This window comes from Sinocyclocheilus anshuiensis, unplaced genomic scaffold, assembly GCF_001515605.1.
Source record: "Sinocyclocheilus anshuiensis isolate Anshui unplaced genomic scaffold, SAMN03320099.WGS_v1.1 scaffold235, whole genome shotgun sequence".
Taxonomy (NCBI): domain Eukaryota; kingdom Metazoa; phylum Chordata; class Actinopteri; order Cypriniformes; family Cyprinidae; genus Sinocyclocheilus; species Sinocyclocheilus anshuiensis.
The window spans coordinates 863318-873590 of NW_015552562.1; the positions used below are offsets into that span (position 1 = coordinate 863318).

Consider the following 10273-nt stretch of genomic DNA (forward strand, 5'->3'; position numbering starts at 1 on the left):
ATGTAGCTATTGCTCATTGTGAATGTTAATGCATTAACTAAGGTTAACTAATGAGGTCTTATTGTAAAGTGATACCTATTGGTCTTTATAGTTCTTTTGCACTTTAATCTGTGTAAAACTTTTAACTTTATACATGTTTCTGTATTGCTTTATTGCATTTAAATGTTCAGTTATTTTTGTTATAAGAAAAAGGTTATTACACCTGTTATACTGTATTATGACAGCACATTTTTAAACTAAATTTCAACATCGTGATAATACCGTATACCGTGATAAAGGCATTATCAATTAATCGCAACATGAAAATTTGATACCGGCATATCCCTACCCGCCATAATGCTGCACTCAATGCAAGTCTATTTCTTCTGTTTTATAAGTTGAGTTGCTTATAAAATTAATAGCACACTTTTCCACAGCATACTGCATAATAGTAGGTGACTCAATGTTTAAAAATAAAATGTACATGTTATTAGTAAAATAATATAAATTATGCTATTTAAATATTATTTGTTCATCTATTCATGTATCAAGACCAGAATCAACGCTATTAGGATTTTTTTTAACGTTCCTTAGGATAGAATGAGCAATTGTAACATTTAATATATATTTAAAAACCAACATTTATAACATTTTAAGGCCTAAACTGCAAATTATTAGATTACTAATAACATAAATATGATTTACACTAAGTTTGGGAATAGTAAGATTTAAAAAATGTTTTTTTAATGTTCACTCAGGCTGGTTTTCTTGATCAAAAATACTGTAAAAACTGTAATATTATGAAATGCAATTTAAAATAACTTTACATATTTTTCAGCATCATCACTTTAGTCTTCAGTGTCACATGATCCTTCAGAAATCATTCTAATATGATGATTTTCTGCTCAAGAAACATCTCTAATTATCATTAATATTTTTGTGAAAACCAGCAATAAATAAGAAAATAAATATGTACACATTTTTACTGTCAATTTTGATCAACTGAATGCATTTAATAGAGGTATTAATTTCTTTTAAAAAGAATATTTAAAAATGTTAGCATTTATTAATAGAAATTTGCCATTTATTTATTCCAGAAAATGATCAGTCTTAAAGCAACTTAATTTAAATGGACTTAAACATAAACACATTATAATGTCTAGTTTTGTCAGGGTTCTGTCACTTCGGTCTAGTGTAATTCATGGTTTTGTGACAGAGCCCTGACACTCCCGTCATGTCAGGGGTTGGGGTTTAATGATCTGGCCCTCAAGGACCTCTTTAATTATGCCACTGATGAGCCCCTCAATTGGTGGAGAATGAGGGGGCTGGACCACCTGACGTTTGGGGGATTTGTGGAGTTTTTGGCACGTCCCCCAGCTGACGAAGCTGCTGCCTCGGAGACGGAGGAGGAGGAAAAGGGCTTCCTCCATCCCGCATGGCCTGGAGGCCGTTCCAGACCCGCCCAAGCTCCTGGCCCTGCCGGCGCCGCCCAAGCTCCTGGCCCTGCCGCCCCTCCCTGGTTCCTGTAATTACCTTCTGGGCTGTACCACTGGCACTGGCTTGGCTCCCCTCCCTCCCTCCCCTCCTTGTCTCTGTGTTTAGATTTTTCCTGTCTTGTGTTGTCTGTGGTGTATCGGTCTTGTTGTCATGTTTGTTCTGGTCGTGTGCTGTCATGGTCCTGTCTTGTTTTTGGTGTTCCTCGTTAGGGACGCCAGGTGGCGTCCCTTTTGAGGGGGGCTAGTGTCAGGGTTCTGTCACTTCGGTCTAGTGTAATTCATGGTTTTGTGACAGAGCCCTGACACTCCCGTCATGTCATTGTTTTCATGTAAGCGTGCGGCTTCGAGAGTGCTCGAGCCGTGCGCTCTCGTCTGCGTGTACTGTTTCATGTTGGAGCGTGGTGTTCGGATCCCGGCACTCAGGTCTTGAGTTTCGGTTTCGGGGTACAGACACTCGCGCTCCATGTTCTGTCTGTTGTGGGAGCGTGCGGTCTCGAGTTCGCTCGGCCGTGCGCTCTTCTGTCCACGTGTTTTGTGTAGCACGCGGTTTGTGTTCAGCCGCGTGCTTTTCTTGTTGTCTTGTGTGAACACGCGGCTTATGAGTTTTCTCATTAGCTGTGTGTTCGTGTCTTTTTGTTCAAGCACATGGCTTGTGATTTGTTTGGCTGGCCATGTGCTTGTGTTTTGTTTTGTGTGAGCACATGGCTTTTGTCTTTGTTTCCTGTATGCCATGTGCTCATGTCAATTGTCTTGACCCCACCCATCTTGTTACCTGATTATTGGTTAATTTGCCCCACATGTGTTCCCTCGTTACCCTCCTCATTTGCTCTCCATTTATTCTCGCTGTGTTTGCAGTCCTGGGTCAGTTCGTCACCCTGTCTCCCTGGATGTGTCCTGTCCTGTCGTGTCGTGTCCAGATCCTGCCTTGCCTAGCCTTGCCAGCCTGTTTTTCCCCCACGGGGTAGTTTTTGTTGTCTGTTTTGTTTTATTTTATTAATAAAGCCCTTATCTTCCCGCACTATTGAGTCCTCGCTCCATCCTTCATCCCCAACCCTGACAAGTTTTGGGTAGCTTTGCCTTTATTTAATGTAAAATATCTCTAGCTAACGCATTAGTTAAAAACAGAATTGATTCACTTCAACATCATTATCAGGATGTCTCCACCCAGCCAAATATTTCCTTTATACTCATGACCACATTTAGAGGAGGCGATAAACAACCAACAGCCTGTCTGGAGATGATTAGCCTTGGTGGTAACATTACGAGATCCTTGGCTTTTTGTTGCAATTACAATGCAAACAACACTACAGGAGCAGGAAAGAGCTAAAAGCAGTCTCAAGGCAACAAATATTCAAGGCTATATACATGTTACATATTCTTAGTCTCTTAATTACCAAACGCAGTGAACCTCAGGGACGCATTTCACAGTTGTAAACACAGAAGACATACAGGCATATCTGCACTTCCCAGCACTCAGAGACAACAGCAGACCAAAGTCAGCTCTGGGTCAGAGCGAGGGAGTCCACATTAAGCCTTTCGCCTTTGACAACACTTCTTTTTCAAATATCCCCCTCTCTGATTAGCAGAACACTGGTTTGTTGAAGTTGGAAAATGGCCAGGCTAATTAGTTTATTTCAAGCTTTGAAAATGTCTGCGTATTCGGACCACACAAGCGAGATAATTTAATAACAATCCAATTTTCATTGCCGCACAGGGCAAATCCTCTTCTGCCATGTGAAGATTTCTAGAGGCAGACTGTGACAAAACTACAGAGGAGAGCGCAGACGCTGCGACAAATTACCCATTATTCACTTGTGAACAATTCTTGACTGTCAGACAATGACTGTTTGAAATATAAATAGAGGCTCATCACGGATTCATTGCCTGTATTTGAGCAGTAATGAAGGTTTGCGTCAATGAAAAGTATCTTGAAACGCACTGCGAATCTCCATGGACAAAATATCCCCAAAAATTGAACTCCATTTATAAATATCTGTCGTCTGAAGATCACAAACAGTAGGCAGCTGTTGTTGGACGCAACACAGGCCTGCATCTCTTTAATGAAAGTTTGATGCTGGCGATGTGATTGATGCGTCCGGATGACTCACTGCTTATGCGTCACATCAGATGTCAGACTAACGTTTTAACATGTGCTCCTCAAAAACGTGAGCCAGCATTTATATAAATCGTGTTGTTCTATATTATGCATCAAAAGCAAATAAACCGTCGCCTATTACGTTATTACAGACTGGCTGCACAAAAAGATCATTCTAGTGTGAGGAAAATGTATGTCACGGCCTTTGCCCATTCTTGCAAAAATAATTAGAGAAATAAATACATGCATATTGTCAGTAACAAGTCCATTGAGATGTTCCCAATTAATCCTTTCAGTCCATTAAGAAGGCCTGTTGTCAGTGGCCATTATACAAAATTAATAAGTTAATCTCAGACATATCAGTCACAGAGCAGCTATTTATTTCTCAGCAGCATTTCAAAATGAGCAACTATTAAACTGCCAGAAGCACATGGAATATGTCATTTGGGATAAAAGAGCCTTCAAAGGTGGGATGAAACACAACATAACGCCTCATTACAACGTCTAGGACAGTTCGTGTCATAAACACAGCGGTATTAGCCATGAAAAATAGTGTGTTTCAGCCTCTCTTATGGCACTATGGTCAGAATGAGATGAGATAATGAAGCTGAGACTATAATGTCATTATAAATTAAATTATGAGTTGTATTTTAGCTCCAAAAATACTCCAGGTACACAATCACAGATCTGCATGTATAGTACCATCTCATCAATGCATATGTGAAAAAGCTGGGGAAAAAATCGATAATTAGAATAAGTTTAGTGAATCTAAATAGTTATCATCAACATAAGCCTCATATGCTCAGCAGCAAGCATTTGTGAGGACTAAAACTGATGCTCATGCATGTCATTTATTTAAAGGGGTCATATGATGCTGCTAAAAAGAACATTATTTTGTGTATTTGGTGTAATGAAATGTGTTTATGCGGTTTAAGGTTAAAAAAACACATTATTTTCCACATACTGTACATTATTGTTTCTCCTCTATGCCCCGCCTTTCTGAAACGCGTCGATTTTTACAAAGCTCATCAGTCTGAAAAGCGAGGTGTGCTGTGATTGGCCGAATTCCTCAAGCGTGTGACGGAAATGTTACGTCCCTTACCATACTGTGATGCCTGCGGCAACCATATGAGACGACCCAGGGCTGGACTCCGCTTCGTCCACGGTGAAAGCCGCTCCGGCGATCGACAGCGCGAAGTTGATGTATTTCCTCAGCGACCAGCACGGATCAGCTCCAGGCATGACAAAGCGATATCGTCCTCTTTTGGAAGGCCAAACAAAGTAGTTTCGCTTTCACAAAGAAAGGAAAAATTGAAATCGCATCATATGACCCCTTTAAACAAGTTTCGGCAGATTTTAACCTCTCTAAATTTGTGGTTACCATGGCTACAAGAACCATGATTTTTTTTGGTTTTATTCATACTAAAACTATAGTTAATATCTGTAAGGGAACATGTAACCTATTACAGTTTTTTTCAACTGCTTACACACAAAATCTTTACTTGTGACACAATTTCTGAATCCTGACACTCAAACACCAAATCTGCAAAACCATACACTAATTCTCAGTAATTTTCAATTTCATAAAACACGTTTTGCAAAACACAACACACAGTTCTCTATGTAACACACAAAAATCTAACAGGAAGTATCTTGATTTCCTTTTTCAAACAACCAATCAAAATGCCACACTAATTCATCAGTGCCTCACACTAACTCTTTCTTTCGTACTGTGTAATACTGTATTCACAACCACAAACGCTTACAGTAAAAAAAAGTTTGGTTTCAATCTTGCTGTCGTGTTTACCGTGAATTTTTCAACATCTCTCTGCCAATTACTTTTATTTAATTTAATATACATATATATGTTCATGTTTATATTTTTATTTATGTATATGTATATGTTAATATAATTGTAGAATGAAAGTTTTTTTTTTTTGAGCAACTGGGATGGTGCCCCCCTGGGAGTTGGTGCCCTACGCAAACTGCGTACTAAAACTGGCTAATTCATCTGGTAAGGCAGATTTAGTTAGTATTCCCACAGTTTAATCTGAATTACTGCTACTTTAATGAACAGTGAAAAAGCCTCGACTCAAGAGGCTGTGTGGTTTTATGGTTCACACATCCAACAAGAGCACTGCAGAGAAATCCTCAGAGCTATTGAAATCAAGCTACGAGTACTTTCAAACTGACTTATAAACTCTCATGTTCTTTTCCCTACATTCCCAAATCAGAAAACTGTCCTCAAACAAATGAAGCCACATGAAATTGAAATATGCATAGCCATGTGATTCCCTGCCTTTAATTAATTAACATTCCACCTTTTCCAATTGTTGCAAGGCTCTCTGAAATACTTGATTCTGATTGGACAGTTGCTGTATTCTATGGGCAAATATTTTTATATAACAACATCTAAACTTAATAATTAATTGTTTTTTCATGATTGAAAAGAAAAAACACCAAACAGATTTTTCATGTACATTATTTATTCGGTAACACTTTAGTTTAGGCTCCAATTCTCACTATTAACTAGTTGCTTATTAGCATGCATATTACTAGCATATTGGCTGTGTATTAGTACTTATAAAACACATATTAATGCCTTATTTTAGGTCCCTTAATCATTAACTTTACAACTACTTCACTTCACTACTTTAACTATTAATAAGCAGTGAATTAAGAGTTTGAGGCAAAAGTCATAGTAAATATTTAGTTAATTGTGAGAATTAATCCCTAAACTGACCATTCATTCATTTGCCATAAGGCTGCACGTTCAGTTGAACTAAAACTGAAATTACGATACGACTTAGTGTAATTATCAAATGGCAAAGGCTGCAATTTAATTAAATATTTGTGCTGCGTGTTTCAGAGTGACGCGCGGGACTGTGTTCTTACACGTGAGAGGCTCATTATCCACTTGTGTTTGCAGAGCCTCAGTTCACAATAAATACTGCTTCACACGAGTTTGTGTTGTTTTAACACGCATCTGGGAATGCAACATGCGCCAACCATCTTCACATCCTTGCAATGAGAACAGCTTAATATCAACAAAAGGCAAACTTTATTGGCTCCCAGCAGTTTTGACTCAAAATAAAAGTTTGATGGCTAAATGTCTGAAAATTAAGACAACCATAAATATTAACATTGTAATTTTATAGTTTAATTTTATAGTGAAAACTGATTTTTTTCTATTTTACAGTGAAATATTACAACAGAAATATTTTTATTTAGTTTATATTTAGCAATTGATATATTCTTTATTTAATAATAAAAAATTATCTTTATTCTTATTCTTAAAATAGATTTTCCCTCCAAATCGTGTAGCCACGATAATAACCCGTCTGACTGTACATTATCCCTCACTTACCAGGTAAAAAAATGTTAAGTACAAATATATACAGTAAAAGGTCAGATGTAAGGAAGGATAAGTGGGTCTCTATAAATTATTAAAGGTCAGATCGTCACGTGAGCGGAGAGCAAGGCATCACGCGAGTCCATAAAAGTAGTTCTGAAGACCTTCACTCTTTACTGGATGGCATTTTCAGAGACCTTTGGAGCCGCATGGTTCAGGTGTCTCCTTTTGTTTCAGCAGGACCGAAGCAAGCAGGTTTGGAGCCTCCCTGGGGCCGCGGGAGGTCAGTTTCAGCAGCTCCTGAGGTAAAGCAGAGGAACACGGCGCAGTCAGAATGCCCTGGGGCTCATGTGTCAGCGTGCTGTCAGCCATAGCACTGCACTCCCAGAAAAAGTACAGGACCAGAGGGGGCTCACGCACTGTCCATTCCACTTTCCATTAAGAGCACACACAGGCACGCTCACACCCTTGGAAACGGTAATCCTGCTCTCGTCTTTGCCCAGCTTTGATGTGCTCGTCTGTGAAGTTGATTTCGAGCAGGCACTCCACTGTGAGAACGGAGGCTTTATAGGAAGTATAAAATGCGTTAATTTCGCGTTTCTATGTGTCTCACACCCACTTCATTCCTACTGCTTTCTTCAGGACAAATTCCGAATTGAACATTGGGGAGCAAAGCAAACAGAGGAACTTTCTGCACTTAATTCATCCAAATATGATTCAGGCCAAGGGGATTCTTAAACAAATGAAAGACAGACAGCTTCCTCGCCTCAATAAATCAAAGCAAGACACAATAGTGTGACACTTACAGAATTAAACAACTCAGAACGCTAAGCTCTAACCGTAATCCAACGACGTTGTTTGAATGCACAATGCCTTTAAACAGCATTAAAGACAGAAAGGATTTCTAACTTTGAAGAGCTGTGTTGCTGTGAATGAGTCATCATCTAGTATAGCATGATTTGTACAGGATGCTTTTTTTCTGAGTATTGCAGATGGCATATGTATGAGGAGGAAATATATGTCACAGTATGAATGGGGCATGTATTTTAACAGAGTAACTTGTATGTGCCTGCCACATGCATGCCAAGCGCTTGTAAGGACTAGACAGGAACGATAATGTCACATCTCACATCTCAAGTTGCATGTGCATGCATGCTGACATATACAAGACAATTTTGTTTTTGTTCCTTTTAACATTTAGGGAACTTGTTTTTTGTAGGTTTATAGCATGTGACACACCAATTACATGCTGACAATGTCATAACAATAGCTTTACATCAAAAAAAAAAAAAAGGGCATTTTATGAGGCAAATGAAAACATCGTTGTCTCGTCTGAAGTTATAGATGCTCAACTATGCATGTCCATGATCCATTTTTTATTTATTATTCATCTCTTATTTTTACGGTCCATTTCACTGGCACACTTGGCTGCCGCGGGACAATACCTCTTAAATTTCTTGGTTATTTTAAACATCGGATATTAAACTTTATGAGAGAGAGACAGTTCTTGGGATTTAATTTTCTGTTTTGCCTACGGCATATCTGCTGTTTTCAAACCAGGACACTTTATACTCTATACATCCCCTCCCAAACACAGTGAAACAAACTGTGACATGCATGTTGTGACAATCACATGCTAAAATAAATCAGATAAATGCAGAGTTTCAGACCACATAAAGTTAAGTTTTAAATGCAACATACTCAGTGGATATGTTCTAAATCCTTATTATCATTATAGGCTCCTTAAAGGGATAGTATGGGATCTCTGCCTAATGTATTGCAGTCACAGATAAAAAATAACAAGCATGAAATCAAAATTTAAAAACGCAAGTAAAAATATATTGCACAAAATTAAAAAATGAAAGCAAAGTTTTCAGAATAGCAAACAATTGTCACGGATCGAAAAATAATAAGTGTAAATAAAAAATATAATAAGGCATTTAAAAAAAAAAAAAAAACATGAATCAAAACATTTAAAATCATATTGCACAAAACTGAAATATTAATGCAAAATTATCCGACTTGCACACAAAATCATGTTTCCCTTGGTTATATTTCTCTATTTTTTTGTGCTCTCAGACATTTTCTGCTCATATTTTTTATTTTTTGTATGCTTATGCTGTTTCTCCCTTTGCTCTTGTTTCCACGTTCTGCTTTTGCTCTTCCAAATGTTGCAGTTAGAGTTTCATGTAAATCAGGGCGGGTTTAAGAGTCATCATTGGTCCACTAGTTCTAGATTGACAGCTCCTCCTCTAGCCAATCAGATGAAGAGGGGCGGTGACGTCACTCCAATGCGCCTCATTACTGCCGATGCTCAGTGTTCTGTTCACTTTTACAGGTGAAAATGGGTAACTGTCAGCTGGGGCCAAAAATGACTATTTTGAAAGGTATAACGCGTTAAATTACTCCGTTACTAAAAAAGTAATCAAATTACAGTAACGCGTTACTAAGTAATGCGTTACTGCCCAACACTGGTCAGGTATAGGTGAGCCAGGCACATATAACAGTGACTTTGCGATTCCGGTGCATATAGTGGCTTCTCCCTTTTGCGATGTGAGCATAGGCGAATAAATACAGGTAAATATAACCGCTCATATAACGGCTCATTTAACGGCTCATTTAACATTAACGGATCGCCAGGTAGGCGTACAGCAGTGACAGACAGACACACAACGGTGTCCTATATGTAAAGATGTTAACCCAGCTGACAGTTACCCATTTTCACCTGTAAAAGTGAACGGAACACTGAGCATCGGCAGCTAATGGGGCGCATTGGAGTGACGTCACCGCCCTTTTCATCTGCTTGGCTAGAGGAGGAGCTGTCAATCTAGAACTAGTGGACCAATGATAATGCTTAAACCCGCCCCGATTTACATGAAACTCTAAGGCTACGTTTACACGACAACAACGTAGTCAAAAACTGAAAAGTTTTTCCCTTGCGTTTTTAAAAAGTTTCACTTATACATGACAACATTTTCAAAACGATTCACGTTTACACATATCCACGAAAACGGCCAAAAACGCTGTATTACTTATGCCAGGCCAGTTGTTGGCGCTGTCCCCTTGTTAGTAAACAGTACCTGTCGGGAAGTGACGATTATATGTTGTTGGTTGTAATATTGGTGAAGTAAATCCACACTTTGCTGAAGAAGCGTAAGCAAACTCTTGAGCAGCAACAACAGTACTAGGGCTGCACGATAAATCGCATGCGATATTTAACTCGCATCTTATCAGTAAAGCCGGTTCTGTAATCAGCGGTAAATCTCCATCACCTGCGGGCTTACATTGAGCAGCATTAACTACACAGAGTCGTTGTTCACTGACGAGCTGCGCAAAAAATCGTGCGAATAT

At 38.8% G+C, this 10273-nt stretch overlaps 1 protein-coding gene across 2 annotated transcripts in view; it reads right to left on the reverse strand.

Moving 5' to 3' along the window:
- The window catches only part of LOC107664772 (proton-coupled amino acid transporter 1-like), a 49650-nt gene that overhangs the window by 7661 nt on the left and 31716 nt on the right, over nucleotides 1-10273 (reverse strand). The window contains exon 12 of one of the 2 annotated variants that reach the window (XM_016455429.1): nucleotides 6883-7222. The exons of the other annotated variant lie outside the window; for it this stretch is intronic. Coding sequence (XP_016310915.1) covers nucleotides 7221-7222 — 2 coding nt within the window. The 3' untranslated portion in view covers nucleotides 6883-7220. Of the gene's footprint in view, nucleotides 1-6882; nucleotides 7223-10273 lie in introns of those variants that run through there. 2 annotated transcript variants of the gene reach the window in all.